Source organism: Bos javanicus, chromosome 16, assembly GCF_032452875.1.
Source record: "Bos javanicus breed banteng chromosome 16, ARS-OSU_banteng_1.0, whole genome shotgun sequence".
Classification (NCBI taxonomy): domain Eukaryota; kingdom Metazoa; phylum Chordata; class Mammalia; order Artiodactyla; family Bovidae; genus Bos; species Bos javanicus.
Window position 1 is genome coordinate 5,751,203 of NC_083883.1, and position 24,033 is coordinate 5,775,235.

General features: G+C 40.0%; 1 protein-coding gene across 1 annotated transcript; it reads left to right on the forward strand.

Moving 5' to 3' along the window:
- The first annotated feature begins 1,462 nt into the window (after positions 1 to 1,462).
- LOC133227534 (C4b-binding protein alpha chain-like) lies at positions 1,463 to 12,693 on the forward strand. Its single transcript, XM_061382123.1, has 4 exons — positions 1,463 to 1,685; positions 10,136 to 10,306; positions 11,580 to 11,755; positions 12,274 to 12,693. The coding sequence occupies exons 1-4, from the start codon at positions 1,601 to 1,603 to the stop codon at positions 12,430 to 12,432; spliced, it is 591 nt and encodes a 196-aa protein (XP_061238107.1). The 5' UTR covers positions 1,463 to 1,600; the 3' UTR covers positions 12,433 to 12,693.
- Positions 12,694 to 24,033: the final 11,340 nt, after the last annotated feature.

Genomic DNA, 24,033 nt, shown 5'->3' on the forward strand with positions numbered 1-24,033 from the left:
TGTATCTTCATACATATAGAGGTAACTTCAAGCACATGGTCCAAGGTCCAACATGAAATTCAGGTTAATAACTTCACCTATGCCCTTTGCAGATCCTGGAAAAAGAAATTATCTGAGTGACAGACTCCTTTTTTAATGGATCAGTCTTAACTAGTCCTGGGGTTAACAAAAAAGCCCTTTACAACTTATCATCTAGTGCATTTGTCAGAGATACATTGCTGGGCTGGAAGGTCTTTCAGTTCAATTAAGTTCAGTTCAGTATCACAGCACGCTGGGCCTCCCTGTCCATCCAACTCCCGGAGTTCACCCAAACTCATGTGCATTGAGTCGGTGATGCCATCCAGCCATCTCATCCTCTGTTGTCCCCTTCTCCTCCTGCCCCCAATCCCTCCCAGCATCAGAGTCTTTTCCAATGAGTCAACTCTTCGCATGAGGTGGCCAAAGTTTTGGAGTTTCAGCTTTAGCATCATTCCTTCCAAAGAACACCCAGGACTGATCTCCTTCAGAATGGACTGGTTGGATCTCCTTGCAGTCCAAGGGACTGTCAAGAGTCTTCTCCAACACCACAGTTCAAAAGCATCAATTCTTCGGTGCTCATCTTTCTTCACAGTCCAACTCTCACATCCATACACAACCACTGGAAAAACTATAGCCTTGACTAGATGGACCTTTGTTGGCAAAGTAATGTCTCTGCGTTTGAATATGCTATCTAAGTTGGTAATAACTTTCCTTCCAAGGAGTAAGTGTCTTCTAATTTCATGGCTTCAATCACCATCTGCAGTGATTTTTGGAGTCCCCCCAAATAAAAACCTAGTGACATGCAGAAATTCTTGAAATTGTCATGCCCATTTATAAAGCTTAATTCTTTATCATTTAATTTTCCTTTATTTGTGCTATAAAAACTACTCTAAGAAGTTTCCCTTTGCTTTTCAACCAGTGTAACCCCAAAGTTGATTAATTTGGTGCCAAAGATACTCAAGGAAACTTAAAAATTGAGGGACTAATTGTTGTTTGGTCTGTATTTTTGTCTTTTCACAATTATAGACTTTATTCCAATTAGTCTTGTGAAATATTTAAGAAGAGACTTTATAAATCTGTTTTTAATCCTATCTTCCTATTGAGAATTCACACTAGTGAATGAAGATTTGATACCTCTGAGGGATGGCAGAGAATACACTTTGGCATCTCACCCTCTTCCATAAAGAAACTGGCAGACTGTATCATTTGCCCAGTTTTTCTTGATTCTTCCAAGAGGAATGATGTTTATGGGTAGATAAGCCAACAAGTGCTCCCCACAACAGTGAGAAAGTTATGGGGTTACAATTGTAAAGACCCACAGACCCCTGGAGAGCTCTCACGACACACTATTATCATTCTCCTTAAGACTTGAGCTTTATTGAATTGCACCCCTCAAGTCCTATCCAGTACTTGGTCTCCTCAATTCTGCTTCTTCCCTTTAGTAACTCACAGCAGTGGACTTCCCTAGCCTGAGTTCCTTGAGTCAGGCACCAACTTACCACTGACTTAGAGCTTTCACTTCAGCCTGATTCAGGGTCTGAGAACACTGAGTCTTAGTGCTGTGTTTCTGAGATTCTTTACCATGTCCCCCAAGTTGCAGAGAATTTTTCCAGCACTGTGTCTCCTTGGGGTCCTATCTCTATTGCATTGCCCACCTGTCCTGTGCGGTAAGTACAGAGGTGATAAGGAAGAGGGGAAAGTTTAAACTAAGGTAGGGAGAAGAATTTCTTATTAAGAATTCATTAAATATAACCAATCATAGGTTATATTAATTTCAATATTAAATAATTAATAATTAAATAATTTTAGTCCTTTTGATACAGGGTGTAATTACTTAGAAAGCAAAATATTGCAAGCCCTTGGGAGCTGATATAGCCACAAGAGAAACCTTTTAATTTTTATATTAAGTGCTTATATTTAAGTGGCTAAACCTAAATTCTTAGCTATTACTTGTGGATGCAGAACTTGAATTCTGATATTTTCTGTTCTCTGACTAAAATGTACTTCACAGAATGTAATAATTAAATAAAATTTTTCTAAAAAGAAAAAAAAAGAATTCTTAAATAAGGTTCATTATTTTTCTGTTTCATCAAGGTTGTGTAGAAATTTTTTGCCATCCAGAAAGTAAACTTTTATATCATTGAAAATAATGAGTGAGATTGTTAGAGTAAAATTAGGAAGCACTGTATAAACTAAAAACATTATATAAATGAAAGATCTTGCATTGCAAACTAGGGTATAATTGTTCCTAACTAATGAGCACTGAAAAGAATTGCAAGGATTTGCAGGCCCCACTAGGGTGCAGTTCAGTTCAGTTCAGTCGCTCAGTCATGTCCGACTCTTTTTGCAATCCCATGGCCTGCAGCATGCCAGGCCTCCCTGTCCATCACCAACTCCCGGAGTTTACTCAAACTCATGTCCATTGAGTCAGTAATTCCCCCAACCATCTCATCCTCTGTTGTTCCCTTCTCCTCACTCTCCAGAGAGTAAAGAAGAGCTGAAGTTCCTCTTGATGAAAGTGAAAGAGGAGAGTGAAAAATTTGGCTTAAAACTCAACATTAAAAAACAAAGATCATTGCATTCAGTCCCATAACTTCATGGGAAATAGATGGGGGAACAATGGAAGCAGTGACAGACTTTATTTTTCTGGGCTCCAAAGTTACTGCAGATAGGTGACTGCAGCCATGAAATTAAAAGACGCTTACTTCTTGAAAGAAAAGTTATGACCAACCTAGACAGCATATTAAAAAGCATAGACATTACTTTGCCTAAAAAGTCCATCTAGTCAAAGCTATGGTTTTTCCGGTAGTCATGTATGGATGTGAGAGTTGGACTATAAAGAGCTGAGCGCGGAAAAATTGATTGTTTTGAACTGTGGTGTTGGAGAAGACTCTTGAGAGTACCTTCCAACCAATCCATCCTAAAGGAAAACAGTCCTGAATATTCATTGGCAGGACTGATGCTGAAGTTGAAGCTCCAATACTTTGGCCACCTGATGCTTAGAACTGACTCACTGGAAAATACCCTTATGCTGGGAAAGATTGAAGTCAGGAGGAGAAGTGGATGACAGAGCATGAGATGGTTGCATGGCATCACTCACTAGATGGGCATGAGTTAGAGCAAGCTCCGAGAGTTGGTGATGGACAGGGAGGCCTGATGTGCTGCAGTCCGTGGGGTCACAAAGAGTCAGACACGATTGAGTGACTGAAATGAACTGAAATGAACCCTTGTCTTTGTATCAGTTCCCTTCCCAGATTAGTCTGTCTGTGCTCAGTGGTGTCTGACTCTCTGCAACCACATGGACTGTAGCCTGCCAGGCTCCTCTGTCCAAGGGATTCTGCTGGCAAGAGTACTGGAGTGGGTTGCCATTTCCCAGATTAGTACTTGTTTGAATCTGCCCTTTGGAACTCAGGGAAGGTCATGGTGGTTGGAGGTGTGTTCCTTATAAGAAACCAGGGACAAAAAAGCTTCCCTGCCCAGAAGCCCCACAAGATCCTGATCAATTTCATGCAGAAGAAAAAATGCTTACAACTGTGCAATTGTATGGTCAGATGTGAACCCACAGTTCAAAAAAGGGAAATGTTAAATAAAGATGGCACAAATTCTAATTAGGTCCCATTTGTTTATTTTTGCTTTTATTTCCAATATTCTCGCAGGTGGGTCATTGAGGATCCTGCTGTGATGTATGTCGGAGAGTGTTTTGCTTACGTTCTTCTCTAGGAGTTTTATAGTTTCTGGTCTTACATTTAGATCTTTAATCCATTTTGAGTTTATTTTTGTGTATGGTGTTAGAAAGTGTTCTAGTTTCATTCTTTTACAAGTGGTTGACCAGTTTTCCCAGCACCATTTGTTAAAGAGATTGTCTTTAATCCATTGTATATTCTTGCCTCCTTTGTCAAAGATAAGGTGTCCATAGGTGCGTGGATTTATCTCTGGGCTTTCTATTTTGTTCCATTGATCTATATTTCTGTCTTTGTGCCAGTACCATACTGTCTTGATGACTGTGGCTTTGTAGTAGAGCCTGAAGTCAGGTAGGTTGATTCCTCCAGTTCCATTCTTCTTTCTCAAGATTGCTTTGGCTATTCAAGGTTTTTTGTATTTCCATACAAATTGTGAAATTGTTCTAGCTCTGTGAAGAATACCGTTGGTAGCTTGATAGGGATTGCACTGAATCTATAAATTGCTTTGAGAAGGAAATTGCAACCCACTCCAGTGTTCTTGCCTGGAGAATTCCATGGACGGAGAAGCCTGGTAGGCTGCAGTCCATGGAGTCGCACAGAGTTGGACACGACTGAAGTGACTTGGCAGCAGCAGCAGTATACTCATTTTCACTCTATTGATTCTTCCAATCCATGAACATGGTATATTTCTCCATCTATTAGTGTCCTCTTTGATTTCTTTGACCAGTGTTTTATAGTTTTCTATATATAGGTTTTTATTTCTTTAGGTAGATATATTCCTAAGTATTTTATTCTTTTCGTTGCAATGGTGAATGGAATTGTTTCTTTAATTTCTCTTTGTATTTTCTCATTATTAGTGTATAGGCATGCAAGGGATTTCTGTGTGTTGATTTTATATCCTGCAACTTTACTATAATCACTGATTAGTTCTAGTAATTTTCTGGTGGAGTCTTTAGGGTTTTCTATGTAGAGGATCATGTCATCTGCAAACAGTGAGAGTTTTACTTCTTCTTTTCCAATTTGGATTCCTTTTACTTCTTTTTCTGCTCTGATTGCTGTGGCCAAAACTTGCAAAACTATGTTGAATAGTAGTGGTGAGAATGGGCACCCTTGTCTTGTTCCTGACTTTAGGGGAAATGCTTTCAATTTTTCACCATTGAGGATAATGTTTGCTGTGGATTTGTCATATATAGCTTTTATTATGTTGAGGTATGTTCCTTCTATTCCTGCTTTCTGGAGAGTTTTTATCATAAATGGATGTTGAATTTTGTCAAAGGCTTTCTCTGCATCTATTGAGATGATCATATGGTTTTTATTTTTCAATTTGTTAATGTGGTGTATTACATTGATTGATTTGCGGATATTGAAGAATCCTTGCATCCCTGGGATAAAGCCCACTTGGTCATGGTGTATGATCTTTTTAATGTGTTGTTGGATTCTGATTGCTAGAATTTTGTTAAGGATTTTTGCATCTATGTTCATCAGTGATATGGGCCTGTAGTTTTCTTTTTTTGTGGCATCTTTGTCAGGTTTTGGTATTAGAGTGTTGGTGGCCTCCTAGAATGAGTTTGGAAGTTTACTTTCCTCTGCAATTTCCTGGAAGAGTTTGAGAAGGATAGGTGTTAGCTCTTCTCTAAATTTTTGGTAGAATTCAGCTGTGAAGCCATCTGGACCTGGGCTTTTGTTTGCCGGAAGATTTTTGATTACAGTTTCAATTTCCGTGCTTGTGATGGGTCTGTTAAGATTTTCTATTTCTTCCTGGTCCAGTTTTGGAAAGTTGTACTTTTCTAAGAATTTGTCCATTTCTTCCACGTTGTCCATTTTATTGGCATATAATTTCTGATAATAGTCTCTTATGATCCTTTGTATTTCTGTGTTTTGTGTTGTGATCTCTCCATTTTCATTTCTAATTTTATTGATTTGGTTTTTCTCCCTTTGTTTCTTGATGAGTCTGGCTAATGGTTTGTCAATTTTATTTATCCTTTAAAAGAACCAGGTTTTGGCTTTGTTTCCTCTGCCTTTTCTAAACCCAACTTGAAATCTAAAAGTTCTCAGTTCACAAATGCTGAAGCCTAGCTTGGAGGATTTTGAGTAAAACCTTACTAGCATGGGAGATGAGTTCAATTGTCTGGTGGTTTGAACATTCTTTAGTACTGCCCTTCTTAGGAAGTGGGATGATATTGACCTTTTCTAGTCCTGTGGCCACTGCTAGGTTTTCCAAATTTGCTGACATATTGAGTACAGCACTTTAATAGCATCATCTTTTAGGATTTTAAATATCTGCTGGAATTCCATCACCTCTGCTAGCTTTATTGGCAGCAATGCTTCCTAAGACCCACTAGACTTCACATTCCAGGATATCTGGCTCTAGGTGAGTGATCACACTATTTGGTTATCTGGGTCTTGAAGATCTTTTTGTATAGTTCTGTGTATTCTTGCCACCTCTTCCTAATATCTTCTGCTTCTATTAGATGTCAGTGGGAAGCTGACATCTTAAATAGTTTAAAGACATTGTTATGTATCCTTGAGGCAGACCAAGACTGCCTCAAGGCTCTATTGTTTCTTGGGTGCCCCTCCCTTGTCTTTTCATCCCTTCCTTTCCCAAATTAATATTTGCTAGAATCTGCCCTTTGGAATTTGGGGAATGTCATGGAGGTTGGAGGTGTGTTCCTTACAAGAAACCAGGGACAGAAGGGCTTCTGTGCCCAGGAGCCCCACAGGATCCTGATCAATTTCATGCAGAGGAAAAAAAATGCTTATAACTGTGCATTCATATGGTCAGATCTGAATCCACACTTTAAAAAAGAAAATGTTGAATAAAGCTGGCACAAATTCTATAGCTCCTGACTTCTCACTAAAGCCAACTGCTGACTTCTTAAAGATAGGGAGGGGTACAAAGCTCAGCACCCAGTAGCTTTCAGTCTCTATCTGCTAAACGAATGAAAGGAAAGAAAATCAGATCTTGAGATGAGTGTCATTTTTTCCCTCCTTACATTTTTGCAGTTTAAGTGTTGGAACATTACTAAAGAAGGACAATCTAGAGGCAGATGAAATTATTAAATTTAACTTTGATTTCTCCTCTTGGAAATCTACTTAGTTCTTCTGAAGTGTGTGTGAACTGAGAAAAGTTTCCAATACTAGAAATTTCTCTTATACTTTGGCACTTTTTAACCTAGAAGTTCCCATCCACTGCTCAGTTGTGAGTATGTTGATCTCAGGACGCACTGGTTGAAACATTTGGGCACCCTCCCAGGACACCTGGTACTAGTGAAATGACCCTATTCTTGTGCTGCTTATGGATCAATCACTTGGTCAGAGAACAAGCTTGTCTTTTGTCCCAATATCAAGGATGCTTCTAATATCATAGCATAATAGGGTTTTGGATATCCTCAAGGACAGATTTCCTCCTTGGATAATGGAAATTAGAACAATGAACTTCACAGGGGGATAAATATTAGTAACTGTTGTGACTTCCATCGAGAGAGAGGAACTATACCATTGTTCATTCCCTACCATGCACGCCTTTTTCATAATTTGCTTTTACAATGTAAGTTTAGAATTTAAGAAATGTGTAACGGTGGTGATTTGTCTGATCTGATGTTTTTATGTGTTGTATTTTTTTTTTTTTTTTTACCTAGCTTTGTTTGTACAATTTGAACAAAGGAAATGAACTTGCAGTGAAAATCCTTTCCTGCAGCATCATTAAGTTGGAAAAATGAAACAAAACACACACACACCAACAAAAAGCACCTGAGGTTAAAAACGTGTATATACTGAATGTTTTTTAAGTGGATAAGTTTGTTAAAAAATACTGCTCATTAGTCCAACTTTCTCTTTATCCCCCATTATTTGTTCCCATTCTTTGACTTTGCTGGTTTCCCTCCCTTTTCTGAATCAATGAAAATGGTCCACATCTAATAGATAAGCTAGACATTTCAATTATTACCTTTTGTTTCTTGGTATTCTTTTTTCTTCCTTTCTTTCAGATCCATGTGCCTTTACCTACTACATTATAAAACCTGCTCAAATCTATTTGAACCTGCCTTTCAGAGTTACATCTTTTCATCCTTCTCTACCTTCCTTACTCTGGAACAGCATCATGCCATCTAGTCTTGCTTATTCAGTAGAGTTAACACGATGCCATTGATGTTCTGTATCAATGTGCTGTTCTATGGGTGCCTACATGGCCGTGATATTTTCAGACTCTCTTATGACAAGGACAGAAGTGTTATCACAGCCAAGGACTAAAAATGCAGATGGATGATCTTGACCTTTCCATATGTATGCACACTTCTTGTGATGTTCTTTTCTGACAGGGATGGCAAAGAAGGCCTCTGCTGAATCAGTGGCCTTACCTACCAGAAGACATATTAATCTGCTCTAGCAAAGATACCACATGTGGTACAGTGGCTGCAATGCTGTTGCGTTTTTAGTAGTCTACTGTAATTCTCCAGAATCCAAATTTTTTGTAGTAGACCAACTTATGAAATACAGGGGATACGATGACCCCTCTTGCATCTTTAATTATTTAAGAGTAGCACATATTTCTCCATTTCCTCTACACATTGGTAAATGATATTTAAAAGAACTTATCTTCTTTGCCTCCAAGGGGAAGATATAGGTCATATCAATGACTTCTACTTGGTTTTCTTGGATAGGACCGTCTTAACCCATAGGCCAAGGACCAATATGGGGATTATGCCAGTGACCAATGTTGTCTATCTGGCCCACACTTTCAAAGATAATGGAAATGCCCACCAAGTGGTTTAATAAGGGAGCCTTGATGGTTCCAGGTATCTATGTCAACTCAAACTCTATGTCCAATAATACTTGGATTATTATGCACTTCTCATCTGTGCATAATTGCTTATGTAAATGGACACAGGTCCTCTCGGAAGACTGGGAAACTCATTACTGTGCATATGTCTCAAGTTGTTGTAGTCTCCTTAGTCGTGGAAACTTTTTTCTTCAGTTAGTGATCTCCAGACCTGAGATTATTAATAGCACAGGTCCAGAAACTAAGCAACAGATTGTAATTTTTAATGGACCAAAGGCCATCAGCCTCCTGATCATCCATCCTTTATTTCTTTCCATGGTACAGATTGAGTAGTATCTAGTTGGCTGCTCATCTGTTTTCACCCTAAGGAATGTCATGTTCTATTAACTATCTTCCTAATCTCAGTCTGGTTGTATCTCTAACTTGCCACTCCTTATGATGATTACATTTACTTAGCTTCTAAAGCCTATGAGCACCACTCAGATTGTGACTGCTAAGAGTGAACCTTGTTCTTTAACAGTCTTCCCATCATCAGCTCTGGTCTCTGATACAGTGCTCCTCTCATTATGATATTCCTTCTGTCCTTGGTAAATGTATCCTCCAGGTCTTCCCAGACAACATAATCACTTGGTGGGGTTTCCTGCATGTGTGTGGCACATCTACTCCAGCATACTCACTCTTCTGAATCACTTAATCACTCTCTCTACCACTTGCCACAGCAACTCCAGCATTTGAACCTCATTGTTGGCATCACATTTTCCATGCCTCAAGGAGGCATCTTAGGATAGTACTGTAGATACTATTGTCCATCAGTTTAACATTTTACTGACATTTCCAAAGTGTCAAGTGTTAGTTGCTCAGTCATGACTGACTCTCTGCAACCCCACCAGGCAGCCCACCAGGCTTCTCTATCCATGGATTCTCCAGGCAAGAATACTGGGGTGGGTTGCCATTCCCTTCCCCAGAGGATCTTCCTGATCCAGGGATCAAACCCAGGTCTCCCTCACTGCAGGCAGATTCTTTACCATCTGAACCACCAGGGAAGGCATTTCCAATGACCTGTTTTATTTAAACTCCTCATGCAGTGTTTGTGGGTCCTGACTGTTCTCTTTCACACAGGTGCTCAGCACTGTGTCGTGTCTATTGTTCCAACATGCAAGCCATCATTCTTATTCTTTCTATAAGCTCTTTCTGAACTATTTTAGAGGACAGTGAGTATATTCTTGGGAAGATAGATGGACTGGTCTTATTGGGAGAAATGAGTCAGAGATTGCAGATTTATTTTGCATCTTTAGTTTCTCCCAGAAATACATCTCTGCATTTAGCACAAAAGCAGTGGAATGTGACACCAGCACAGTGTGACTTTGACTTAATTCCGTCTTCCTGTCAAAATGGCTCCTAAATAGTGTCAAGTTTAGTGAATTTTCAAAAAAATGAAGCCAATCCTAAGTGCTTGTCAGTCCATTGTAACCTTTCTATGGTTCCCCAGCCTCAGGCCTTCATGAAGGCAGCTCGAGTCCTGTGTTTGGCTGAGTGATTGGATGGGTAGAGAAGACAGAAGGACAGATGGAAGCTTCCTTTGAACCACACAGATACTAGGAAGTGTTATTATATGCATTCTACATGCTGACCTTCTTTTACTTTTATGTCTCACCTCAAGATTGTGAATCCCCGCCTGTCATTGCCCATGGACAACGTAAAATAGTCTCTAACTTCTTTACGTTTGATCACCAAGCTGTATATGAATGTGATGAAGGGTACATCCTGGTTGGAGCAAAAGAACTCTCCTGCACGTCTTCAGGCTGGTCACCTGCGGTCCCTCAGTGTAAAGGTAACTCTGGCTCCCTCTTCATTTTAAGGGGGCGGGGGTGGGACTATCATCAAAGGATTGAGAGCACAGTTTCTTTCCTGTGAGAGGCAGCAAAAAAACCATTTGATTTGATTTATTGAAAATAATTACTATGGTCTGATGGTATCCAAAGCAAAAAGTACAGAGGGCACACAGAACATTAATTTCCCCTTCTTTTCCAGGTATAAAATTCAGCCTTTGTGAGGCATCTCCATTTGTCAGTTTCTTGTATAATTCCAGAAATAGTCTACAGATGGTACATTCTATCTGCATGTAGCTGTGGCTTGCAGGAAAATTTTCATGAAAAGTTGGTCTAGAATGTAAGCCCTAGTGGACTAATGCCAAGTATTGTGAAATCACAAGTATTTCTATCAGTGCCAGTGCAGGGCACTAGCTGCTCACAATGTAGCTGTGTGGTGAGGGACTCCTAATTTTCCAGCTGTTATGGGGACATGAGGTCAAAATGAGGTCTGATTATTGCATGCACAGAGGTTTAATATCATTTCATCATCAACAACTTTGGGGATGATTTGCCACCATCGTCTCCTTTGCACACAGGAGAATAATAAGCAAGAGGGAAAAATTTTCCTCTATTGTCTTACAGGAATCAAGATACAAGAGACAGCTGATCTGATAGTTGAAGATTTGGGGTCACATGCCCTTTTTATTGGAGAAGGCAATGGCAACCCACTCCAGTACTCTTGCCTGGAAAATCCCATGGACAGAGGAGCCTGGTGGGCTGAAGTCCATGGGGTCGCTAAGAGTCGGGCACGACTGAGCGACTTCACTTTCACTTTTCACTTTCATACATTGGAGAAGGAAATGGCAACCCACTCCAGTGTTCTTGCCTGGAGAATCCCAGGGACCGGGAAGCCTGGTGGGCTGCTGTCTATGGGGTCGCACAGAGTCGGACACGACTGAAGCGACTTAGCAGCAGCAGCCCTTTTTATATTGTTAGGCTATTTAAAATAGTTATATGTCCTTCAGCAAGTCACTTAACCTCTCTGTATGTCACTTTCTCTTAGATAAAATAGTGAGATTTAAATAAGACGATCACATAAAGATCTACCCCAAAGTCTGATAAAGTACTATCCCAATGCTCAATAAATATGCTAACGAATATTATTTTTCTTCTCAAGAATAAAAAAAAGGTACAACAATTAGCAACACTTAAATACAGTTCATTCTTAGTACCCTAGGCTTGCATGTTTTTTCTTAGATCTGTGTATTGCTTAAAGTTATGTTTCCATTGCAGCATTGTGTCTGAAACCAGAGATAGAATATGGAAGGTTATCTGTGGAGAAGGTTAGATATGTTGAACCTGAAAGAATTACTATCCAGTGTGAGTCTGGCTTTAGTGTGGTTGGTTCTGAAAATATCACTTGCTCAGAGGACCGAACCTGGTACCCGGAGGTGCCCAAGTGTGAGTGGGTAAGTCACACAATTTGAGGTAATTTTTGTTTTATTAAACCCCAAAGCACTGTCCTGCCAGCAAAGGTAGTACCTGACTTGTCAAGATTCATTCATTCAAAGGAACTCTCATTTTCGCTTTGGAGCCTTCTGGTCCGATAGGAGATGCAAAGTTTTCCTGCTCTCACTTGTGATCAGAGAAAACTGAGCCCCTTTGGAGTGGAGGGTCTCAGAGCTGGTAGTAGTGACTCCCAACTTTTCTAGAGGATTTGATATACTCTTGTCCCATTTCTGGATGGTCAGAAGTAGTGTCTGTTCCCACAGAAGCTTTCTGGGAGGCTGTCTCAGAGCAGAGTTATATTCCTCTCAGGAAGATGATGGTGGGAAGCAAGGTGTTTCTGGTTTTCCTGCTCCCCCACCAGTCCTGGGGTGTGTCTTCGTCCTGAATCTGTAACCCTGCCTGTTTCTACATGAACTGTGCCCCCTAACAATCGGGAGAGAAGTCTTTCAAGCATACTTATCATGTGTTTCTCTTTTAGGAGTATCCTGAAGGCTGTGAGCAAGTAGTCACAGGCAGGAAACTCTTGAAGTGCCTCTCAAGCCCAGAGGAGGTGAAATTGGCCCTGGAAGTGTACAAGCTGTCCCTGGAGATTGCACTCCTGGAGCTTCAGACAGATAAGCCAAAGGATGCCTCTTAGTGGTAATCACTGTAATGTTTCTCAAGAGAGAGAGGAAAACGTTTCTTGCTACCTTCATTCCAATATGGATCACCTGAGTTAACCACCTCTATCATTTCTTTTACACCACCAATTGTAGTAATAATTATCTAGAAAGGATAATTTTGTTAATATTTAGTGCCTTGAGATTGTGGAGTTATTGATGATTTTCTGACTCATGTTTTCCCTTTTCTGGACACAGAATACACATTTTTTAATTAAAAATTACCATATCCAACATCATTTTGTCTTTGTGTTTAATTTTGTAAAATAAGGTCTGTGAACACACACATACATGAAGTTGATACGTTTACTTTTTATTGCCGGGATCTTGGACGTAGGGACTTGGGTTCACAGCAGTACATTTCCATGGATTGCCTTTACTCCACAATTCCATGTATATAGGTTACTCAGGAGCTCAATATTTAGATTAAACATCAACACACCCCAAAATTCTTGTCCACTGTCCGCACTTTGAGGAAGTCAGGTCCTTTTGTGAGCCCCCATGCCCTTGGCCTTTGCCTCAGTCATGCTCCCTCTTGGCTTTTGCCTTACAGGAAGGGGATTCCTGTCTGTCTTGGTCTCCTGACCCTTTCCTCAGAACAGACTCTGAAAGCCTGGTGAGTGGAATCCTGCCTGGCAGCCACATTTGTGCTCCCAAATCCTCAAAATGATTGGTCCCATTTTCTTTATTAGAAGTGTTAAAATGGCTCGAGCAACCACCCCCCCCCCCCCCCCCCCCACATGAGAAGATGCCCTGCGTCAATCACCCTTATATCTTGGGGTGTTTGGAGGCTTTTATTCTTTGCATTTATCACTTTTCTCAACTCTTGCATCCTCTGATATCTCTCTCCCACTCATATCTTGGCTCCTTGTCCCATCTATTTTGTACATAGAACTCTATGGGGAATGTTGGCCTCATTGGTTTAACTTTCCCAAGTGTACTCCAATCAGGCAAAGTTGTATAGCAGGCTTTCCCTAACCCTTAGATGCTACAGAGGATCTTGAATGGTTAGAGAAACCTACTTAATAGAGAAGGTATTTATTCATTGTCTTAAAAGCTGTCACCTGCTCCTGCTACTAGGAATTATTTTGGCTGATATTTATTTTGGTTCTCCTGAGTCACAGACCTGTGAGTGTCTAGTTTCTGATCCAGGAAAGCACTGTGAGAGAAAGGTAATGAGATAGAGAAGGGAGGACAGCCTAAAGAGGCAGCAAGTTTGACGGGATCATTGTTGTTGCCAACAGGACCTACACTATGCCGAGTGTATGGAACAAATGTGTATGGAACAAAACTGAGAACCTGCTCCTGATGATTGAGATTTGAGGAGTTTTTTTTTTTTAAAAATCTAGTTGGAATATAGCTGGTTTACAATGTTTTGTTAATTTCAGGTGTATAGCAAAGTGATTCAGTTATACATATAGATATATATGTGTATCTATCTATATCTGTTTCTATCTATACAGATATATATTTCTCTGTATCAGTTTCTTTTCTTTTATAGGTTGTTAAAAAATACTGAATATAGTTTCCTGTGCCATACAATATGTCCTTGTTGGTTTTCTATTTTATATATCAGTTTAGTTCAGTCACTCAGTCCTGTCCGACTCTTTCCAACGCCATGGACTGCAACATGCCAGGCTTCCCTGTCCATCACCAACTCCCAGAGCTTGCTCAAACTCATGTCCATTGAGTCAGTGATGCCATTAAATCATCTCGAGGGAGGCGCCAAGATGGCGGAGGAGTAGGACGGGGAAAACACTTTCTCCCCCACAAATTCATCAAAAGAGCATTTAAACGTCGAGTAAATTCCACAAAACAACTTCTGAATGCCGGCAGGGGACATCAGGCACCCAGAAAAGCAACCCAACTCATTGAAAGGAGGTAGGAAAAAATATTAAAGACAATAAAAGAGACAAAAGAGGGAGGGACGGAGTTCCATCCCGGGAAGGGAGTCTTAAAAGAGAGAAGTTTCCAAACACCAGGAAACCTTCTCACTGCCGAATCTGTGCCGAGCTTTGGAAGCACAGAGGACAACATAACAGGGAGAAAAAATAAATAAACAATTAAAACTCGCAGATTGCGAGCCCTACGGTAACTCCCCCAGCGGAGAAGCAGCGCAGACGCCTGCATCCGCCATTAGCAAGCGGGGGCTGGGCAGGGAGGCGCGGCGTGGGCTGCATCGCTGAGAGTGGGAGTCTGGCCTGAATACCCTGAGCACTATCTGAGCGAAATAATTTGGGCTAGCAAACCAGACTGTGGGATATCTACCATGCGAAAAGCCAGCCCTAACCTAAGACACCGCCAGCCCGCGCACGGAACAAAGGACTAAACAGAGGTAGCCGGCTGCAGACCTTCCCCCTCCGGTGACAGGCAGCCAGAGCCGGAAGGGGGCAATCGCAGCCCCAGAGAGACATTATCTATAAAACTGGCTTCTTTGCTAACTAAAACTTATTGGGGGTCTGGACGGTCAACATCTGCCTGAGAAGGTGCGCCGGTTTTACACCCAGATAACCAAGTGGCGGGGAGGCGATAAGTCGCAGCATTGGCGCTTGCCAAACACCTCATCACCGGAGCTGCTCGGACCTAGGAAGAGCACAAAACGCAGCCCCAACTGAGTCTGCGCCTCTGAGGACTACCTGAGTGCCTGAACCTGAGCGGCTTGGACCTGGGAGGTGCATGCAACCCAGGGCCAGCCTCGGATTGTTCCCGGCGGAACAACCTAGAGCCTGAGCAGTGTGGGCAGGGAGGCTACACGCGCCGTGAGTGGGGGCAGACCCAGTGTGGCTGAGGCACTGCGAGCGCACACCAGTGTCATTTGTTTGCAGCATCCCTCCCTCCCTCCCCATAGCGCGACTGAACAAAGAGAAGAAATACAGCTCCACCCACCAGAACACCGACACAAGCTTCCCTAACCAGGAAACCTTGACAAGCCACTTGTACAAACCCACACACAGCGAGGAAATGCCACAATAAAGAGAACTCCACAAACTGCCAGAATACAGAAAGGACTCCCAAACTCAGCAATTTAAACAAGATGAAGAGACAGAGGAATACCCAGCAGATAAAGGAACAGGATAAATGCCCAACAAACCAAACAAAAGAGGAAGAGATAGGGAATCTACCTGATAAAGAATTCCAAATAATGATAGTGAAATTGATCCAAAATCTTGAAATTAAAATGGAATCACAGATAAGTAGCCTGGAGACAAGGATTGAGAAGATGCAAGAAAGGTTTAACAAGGACCTAGAAGAAATAAAAAAGAGTCAATATATAATGAATAATGCAATAAATGAAATTAAAAACACTCTGGAGGCAACAAATAGTAGAATAACAGAGGTAGAAGATAGGATTAGTGAATTAGAAGATAGAATGGTAGAAATAAATGAATCAGAGAGGATAAAAGAAAAACGAATTAAAAGAAATGAGGACAATCTCAGAGACCTCCAGGACAATATTAAACGCTACAACATTCGAATCATAGGGGTTCCAGAAGAAGAAGACAAAAAGAAAGACCATGAGAAAATACTTGAGGAGATAATAGTTGAAAACTTCCCTAAAATGGGGAAGGAAATAATCACCCAAGTCCAAGAAACCCAGAGAGTCCCAAACAGGATAAACCCAAGGAGAAACACCCCAAGACACATATTAATCAAATTAACAAAGATCAAACACAAAGAACAAATATTAAAAGCAGCAAGGGAAAAACAACAAATAACACACAAGGGAATTCCCATAAGGATAACAGCTGATCTTTCAATAGAAACTCTTCAAGCCAGGAGGGAATGGCAAGACATACTTAAAATGATGAAAGAAAATAACCTACAGCCCAGATTATTATACCCAGCAAGGATCTCATTCAAGTATGAAGGACAAATCAAAAGCTTTTCAGACAAGCAAAAGCTGAGAGAATTCTGCACCACCAAACCAGCTCTCCAACAAATACTAAAGGATATTCTCTAGACAGGAAACACAAAAATGGTGTATAAACTCGAACCCAAAACAATAAAGTAAATGGCAACGGGATCATACTTATCAGTAATTACCTTAAATGTAAATGGGTTGAATGCCCCAACCAAAAGACAAAGACTGGCTGAATGGATACAAAAACAAGACCCCTACATATGTTGTCTACAAGAGACCCACCTCAAAACAGGGGACACATACAGACTGAAAGTGAAGGGCTGGAAAAAGATTTTCTATGCAAATAGGGACCAAAAGAAAACAGGAGTCACAATACTCGTATCAGATAAATTAGACTTTAAAACAAAGGCTGTGAAAAGAGACAAAGAAGGTCACTACATAATGATCAAAGGATCAATCCAAGAAGAAGATATAACAATTATAAATATATATGCACCCAACATGGGAGCACCGCAGTATGTAAGACAAATGCTAACAAGTATGAAAGGAGAAATTAACAATAACACAATAATAGTGGGAGACTTTAATACCCCACTCACACCTATGGATAGACCAACTAAACAGAAAATTAACAAGGAAACACAAACTTTAAACGATACAATAGACCAGTTAGACCTAATTGATAGCTATAGGACATTTCATCCCAAAACAATGAATTTCACCTTTTTCTCAAGTGCACATGGAACCTTCTCCAGGATAGATCACATCCTGGGCCATAAAGCTAGTCTTGGTAAATTCAAAAAAATAGAAATCATTCCAAGCATCTTTTCTGACCACAATGCAGTAAGATTAGATCTCAATTACAGAAGAAAAACTATTAAAAATTCCAACATATGGAGGCTGAACAACACGCTGCTGAATAACCAACAAATCACAGAAGAAATCAAAAAAGAAATCAAAATTTGCATAGAAACGAATGAAAATGAAAACACAACAACCCAAAACCTGTGGGACACGGTAAAAGCAGTCCTAAGGGGAAAGTTCATAGCAATACAGGCACACCTCAAGAAACAAGAAAAAAGTCAAATAAATAACCTAACTCTACACCTAAAGCAACTAGAAAAGGAAGAAATGAAAATCCCAGGGTTAGTAGAAGGAAAGAAATCTTAAAAATTAGAGCAGAAATAAATGCAAAAGAAACAAAAGAGACCATAGCAAAAATCAACAAAACCAAAAGCTGGTTCTTTGAAAGGATAAATAAAATTGACAAACCATTAGCCAGACTCATCAAGAAACAAAGGGAGAAAAAAAAAAAAAAATCATCTCATTCTCTCTCATCCCCTTCTCCTCCTGCCTTCAATTTTTCCCAGCATCAGGGTCTATTCCAATGAGTCACTTCTTGACATCGTGTGGCTGAAGTATTCGAGCTTCAGCTTCAGCATCAGTCCTTCCAATGAATATTCAGGACTGATTTCCTTTAGGATTGACTAGTTTGATTTCCTTGCTGTCCAAGGGACTCTCAAGAGTCTTCTCTAACACCACAGTTCAAAAGCATCAATTCTTCATGCTCAGCTTTCTTTATAGTCCAACTCTCACATCTGTACATGACTACTGGAAAAACCACAGCTTTGACTAGACAGACCTTTGTCTGCAAAGTTGTGTCTCTGCTTTTTAATATGCTGTCCACGTTGGTTATAGCTTTTCTTCCAAGGAGCAGCTCAGTTCAGTTCAGTTCAGTTGCTCAGTTGTGTCTGACTCTTTGCGACCCCATGAATCGCAGCACACCAGGCCTCCCTGTCCATCACCAACTCCCAGAGTTCACTCAGACTCACGTCCAAGGAGCAAGCATCTTTTAATTTCATGGTTGCAGTCACCATCTGCAGTGACTTTGGAGTCCAAGAAAATAAAGTCTGTTACTGTTTCCATTGTTCCCTCATCTACTTGCTGTGAAGTGATGGGACCAGATGCCATGATCTTAGCTTTTTGAATGTTGAGCTTTAAACCAGCTTTTTCATACTCCTCTTTCACTTTCAGCAAGAGGCTATTTAGTTCCTTTTTACTTTCTCCCATAAGGGTGATGGCTTCTGCATATCTGAGGTTATTGGTATTTCTCCTGGCAATCTTGATTCCAGCTTGTGCTTCATCCAGCCTGGCGTTTTGCATGATATATTCTGCATAGAAGTTAAATAAGCAGGGTGACAACATATAGCTTTGAGATTCTCCTTTCCCAATTTTGAACCAGTCTGTTGTTCCATGTCTGGTTCTAACTGTTGCTTCTTGACCTGCATGCAGATTTCTCAGAAGGCAGGTAAGGTATTCCCATTTTTTGAAGGATTTTCCAGGTTGCTGTGATCCACACAGTCAAAGGCTTTGGCGTAGTCAATGAAGCAGAAGTAGATGTTTTTCTGGAATTCTCTTGCTTTTTCTATGATCTGATGGATGTTGGCAATTTGATCTCTGGTTCCTCTGTCTTTCCTAAATCTGCTTGAACATCTGATAATTCTCAGTTCACGTACTGTTGGAACCTTTCTTGGAGAATTTTGAGCATTACTTTGCTGGCGTGTGAGATGAGTGCAATTGTGTTTGAGCATTCTTTGGCATTGTCTTTCTTTGGGATTGGAATGAAAACTGACCTTTTCCAGTCTTGTGGCCACTGCTGAGTTTTCAAAATTTGCTGGCATATTGAGTGCAGCCTTTTTACAGCGTCATCTGTTAGGACCTGAAATAGCTCAGCTGGAATTCCATCACCTCCACTGCTGCTGCTGCTGCAGCTAAGTCGCTTCAGTCATGTCCGACTCTGTGCGACCCCATAGACGGCAGCCCACCAGGCTCCCCGGTCCCTGGGATTCTCCAGGCAAGAACACTGGAGTGGGTTGCCATTTCCTTCTCTGATGCATGAAAGTGAAAAGTGAAAGTGAAGTCGCTCAGTCGTGTCTGACTCTTAGAGACCCCATGGACTGCAGCCTACCAGCCTCCTCTGTCCATGGGATTTTCCAGGCAAGAGTACTGGAGTGGGTTGCCATTGCCTTCTCTGTCACCTCCACTAGCTTTGTTCATAGTGATTCTTCCTAAGGCCCACTTGACTTCACATTCCAGGATGTCTGGCTCTAGATGAGTGATCACACCATCGTGGTTATCTGGGTGATTAAGATCTTTTTCGTATAGTTCTTCTGTGTGTTCTTGCAACCTCTTCTTAATGTCTTCTGCTTCTGTTTCTGTCTTTTATTTTGTCCATCTTTGCATGAAATGTTCCCTTGGTATCTCTGATTTTCTTGAAGAGATCTCTAGTCTTTCCCATTCTGTTGTTTTCCTCTATTTCTTTGCACTGATCACTGAGGAAGGCTTTCTTATCTCTCCTTGCTTTTCTCTGGAACTCTGCATTCAGGTGAATATATCTTTCCTTTTCTCTTTTGTCTTTTACTTCTCTTCTTTTCTCAGCATTCGTAAGGCCTCCTCAGACAACTGTTTTGCCTTTTTGCATTTCTTTTTCTTGGGGATGGTCTCGATCACAGCCTCCTGTACAATGTTACAAACCCCTGTCCATAGTTCTTCAGGCATTCTGTCTATCAGATCTAGTCCCTTGAATCTATTTGTCACTTCCACTGTGTAATCATATGGGATTTGATTTAGGTCATACCTGAGTGGTCTAGTGGTTTTCCTTACTTTCTTCAATTTAAGTCTGAGTTATATATAGTAGTATGTGTATGTTAATCTCAGACTCCTAATTTATCCCTCACCCCTCCTTATCCTTTGGTAACCATAAATTTGTTTTCTACGTCTGTGGGTCTCTTTTTGTTCTGCTTATAAGTTAATTTGTATAAATCTTTTTCAGATTTCCCATATAAGTGGTATCATATGATATTTTCTTTTTCTGTCTGGCTTATTTCACTTAGTATTATAATCTCTAAGTCCATCCCTATTGTACAAATGGCACTATTTCATTTTTCTATGGCTGAGTACTATTCCATTATATAAATATACCATATCTTTATCAATTCATCTGTCAATGGATATTTAGTTTGATTCCATGTCTCGGCTGTTGTGAACAGTGCAATAATGAATATTGGGGTGAATTAGTCTTTTTGAATTATGATTTTCTCTAGATATATGCCCAGGAGTGAGATTGCAGGATTATATGCACAAAAATCTGGTGCCTCTGTATATTAACAATGAAAAATCAGAAAGAGAAATGAAGGATACAACCTCACTTATTGCATCAAAAAGAATAAAACACCTATGAATAAATCTATCTAAGGAAGGACAAGATCTGTACTCTGAAAACTATAAGACACTGCCAAAAAGAATAAAAGATGACATAAACTGAAGGAAAGATATATTTTTGGATTGAATGAATCAATATTGATTGTACTACCCAAGGCAATCTCTATAGTCGATGAAATCCCCATCAAATTACCAGTGTCATTTTTCATAAAACTAGAACAACACATTTTAAAATTTATATGGAAACACAAAAGACCCCAAATAGCCAAAGCAATCTTGAAAAAGAAAAATGAAGCTTGGAGGCTCCCTGATTTTAGAATATGCAACAAAGTTACAGCAATTTAAAAAGTACTGGCATAAAAACAGACATGTAATTCAATGGAACAGGATAGATATCTCAGAAATAAACCCATGCGCCTATGGTCAATTAATCTACTACAAAGGAGGCAAGAGTATACAATGGAGAAAAGACAGTCTTTTTAAGAAATGGTGCTGGGAAAACTGGATAGTGATATATGAAAGAATGAAATTAGAACATTCTCTAACAACACACACAAAACTAAACTCAAAATGGATTAAAGACCTAAACATAAAACTGGATACTATAAAACTCCTAGAGGGTACATAGGCAGAACTTTGACATAAAATGCAGCAGTATTTTTTTGGATTCCTCTCCTAGAGTAAGAGAAATAACAAAAATAAACAAATGGGACCTAATTAAACTTAAAAGCTATACACAGCAATGGAAACTGTAATGAAAAGACAACATACAGAATGCAAGAAAATATTTGCAAATGACTTGCATGATAGGGGATTAATCTCCAAAATATACAAATAGTGCATACAGCTTAATAAAAAAAAGAAACTGAACCCAATAAAAAAAATACAGCTTACAGTGAACGGTGTCAGATTCGTGGTCTCTGAAGGAGAAGAATTCACTCTGGGACCAAAGACGTGGCCTCAGTCATTCAGAGGTTTATGTAGCAGAGATTTTATTAAAGTAAAAGGATAAGTAAAATCTTCCAGAAAAAGGCACTGGAAGGGGTAGAAGAGTACCCACCATCACTAGTTTAGGTGGGGCATTATATACTCTTTTAGTGGACTGGTAAACATAGGTCAAAGAAATACCTCCAGGCTGTGAAAGTTTTACCAGGCTCCTCTCCCACAACATACATCTTGCAATAACATCAATACAAGATTAACCAAGGGAAACAGTCTCAGGATAAGATGTCTCTGGATGAGATATTTTGTATCCATATAATCAAAGGCATAGGTTTTTGAAGAAAAATAGGTTTCCAAATAAGATATATTGGTTTGAATTATAATCATTAACATAAAGCCTAATAAAAACATTTCCATGAGTAAGATGTATTGTTTTGCTGAATAATCATTAGCTCTGGGCATAAAGTAAGCTAATTTCAGGTGAAATAGTTTGTTACCATAGCAACCCAGAGCTTAAGAAAAACATCCTATGTGACTAAGGTGAAGGAAAGTAGAAAAAAATGTTTGCCCCTCCTTCTCAAGGGCGCTGGACTTCCTATCAACCAACCTAAGAATAAACTCTCTCAGTAGGCAGAAAATCTCAATAGACATTTATTCAAAGAAGAGATACAGATGCCCAGAGGTCAGATGGAAAGATGCTCACCACTGCTAATTATTAGAGAAATGCATATCAAAACTACAGTGAGGTATCACCTCACGCAGCTAAGAGGGGCCATCAATAAGAAGTCTATAAATAACAAATGCTGGAAAAGGTGTGGAGAAAAGGAAACACTCATATATTGTTGGTGGGAATGTAAATTGGTACAGCCCCTAGGGAGAACAGTATGGAGGTTCATTAAAACAACTTAAAAATGGCCCTGAGGTATTTGTCCAACCCCTCTTCCCTCATTGGAACAGGCTTGCTCCAGCAACACTATCTTCCAAGACATCTGACTTGCACTGTGGATGCCAGCTGAGCACCCTCCTGAAAATGCCAACAGTGGAAGGCATGATATCTAAAGGGCTGTTTGCAGTGACCCCCAGGGTAGGAATATGAGTGGAGCACAGATGGCCTATTGTACAGCTAGCTGTCTTTTCTATATGGCTATGTAGACATCATACAGAAAAGTGATATGATATGTTGTGATGATCTGTTCATCACTTTTTATGTCTTTTCAATCTCTCACTTCCCTTTATCAGACCTCTGCGTTGCATGTTTTTGCTGGCTCTTGCACAATTCTTTGAGTTTCCCTTTTTCGTTTGGGGCATAAGGATACCAGATGAGTCCCCATAGTGCCTCAGATGATTCCCAATTGATCATCTTTCTGCTCTCACTAAGTGTTTTGTGCATTTCCAACATCATTTCTCTACTTTTATCATTGAACATAAAATTGAGAGTGGAAGAGACTGTTTAGAATGTAGGTGAGACTAAGTGGCCTAGAAAAGCCTCATCAGAACTAACCAGAGGATTCAATGTGATGCTCACTGATAGTTGGTGAAAGGGAAGGAAAGGAACCTGGATAATTTAATTTAAAATATTAAAAGTAACTTTTAGAACATATGGAAAATAATTCCTATTGCCTTATCAGGAGGTGGGCAGATTTACTACATGGAAAAAAAAAAAAAAGCAAGAAATGAATTGCCAGCTTATGTTAGCAGGGTCAGCATAATTGTGAGAAAAAGAAATTCAAACAGATGTCCATTTTACGTCTGTGACTTCTTGAGTGGTGTTTTCCATGTACTTCCTAAGTCTGCATGGCTTGGAGGAGAGGGTGTTGACTAGTTCCTTAAGGTTAGAGATAGATAATTATAAGGCACTTACTGTTTCTCTTACTGGCTCTCATTAATTCTCACCTCCCACCGAAAAGAGTGACTATACCCTTCTTCCCAGCCCCCTTCTCTTGCTACCAAGTGTCAGAAAAATTTTTAATCATTAATAATATTTTTTAAGCAACACTTCCTTGCTTATTTTCTTTTAATTGCTTTTGAATTAGTTTTATATCTTAAGCAAGGCATTTCATTGCTTATTTACATCAGAATAAACTTTTTAGAGAGGAAGATGAAAAACCATTTAATATTTTATATTGTAGCATATCAGTGCATTCTGCAGCAAAAACTCACTTGTGAGTTCATCTAGTGGTAGATAACTGATGTGTTAGGTGTTATATATTCAGAAATACTTGGTAGATTTTATATAGGTGCTTAAAATATGCTTATGAGTATTTAAGAAACTGAGTGAGATAAAGAGAAGACAAGGGAAGGTGGCCCAAAAGAGCTGCATCATTAAGCCACCTACCTCTGTGGGTGACTGGAATCTAAACCCACGGGGAAGCTATAAAGGTGTGTCAAACATATACCTGAGGGTTCTCTCTCTCAATGGCAAGGGATGAGATATTGGTACAATGTCTTCCATCCCTCATAGATGTTAAGGTTTGCCTTTGGGAAGTGCTAATTGCCTGATACTTTTGACCTGTTTTGCAAGCTGTCAGAGTAGCCTTCATAGGCTCTGAAAAAA

Excerpts from the sequence above, each read along its gene's own strand:
- LOC133227534 (XM_061382123.1), top strand. The coding sequence starts at position 1,601 with ATGTCCCCCAAGTTGCAGAGAATTTTTCCAGCACTGTGTCTCCTTGGG. Across the intron at positions 1,686-10,135 it reads TTGCCCACCTGTCCTGTGCG|ATTGTGAATCCCCGCCTGTC; the intron begins GTAAGTACAGAG and ends TCTCACCTCAAG. Across the intron at positions 11,756-12,273 it reads AGGTGCCCAAGTGTGAGTGG|GAGTATCCTGAAGGCTGTGA; the intron begins GTAAGTCACACA and ends TTTCTCTTTTAG.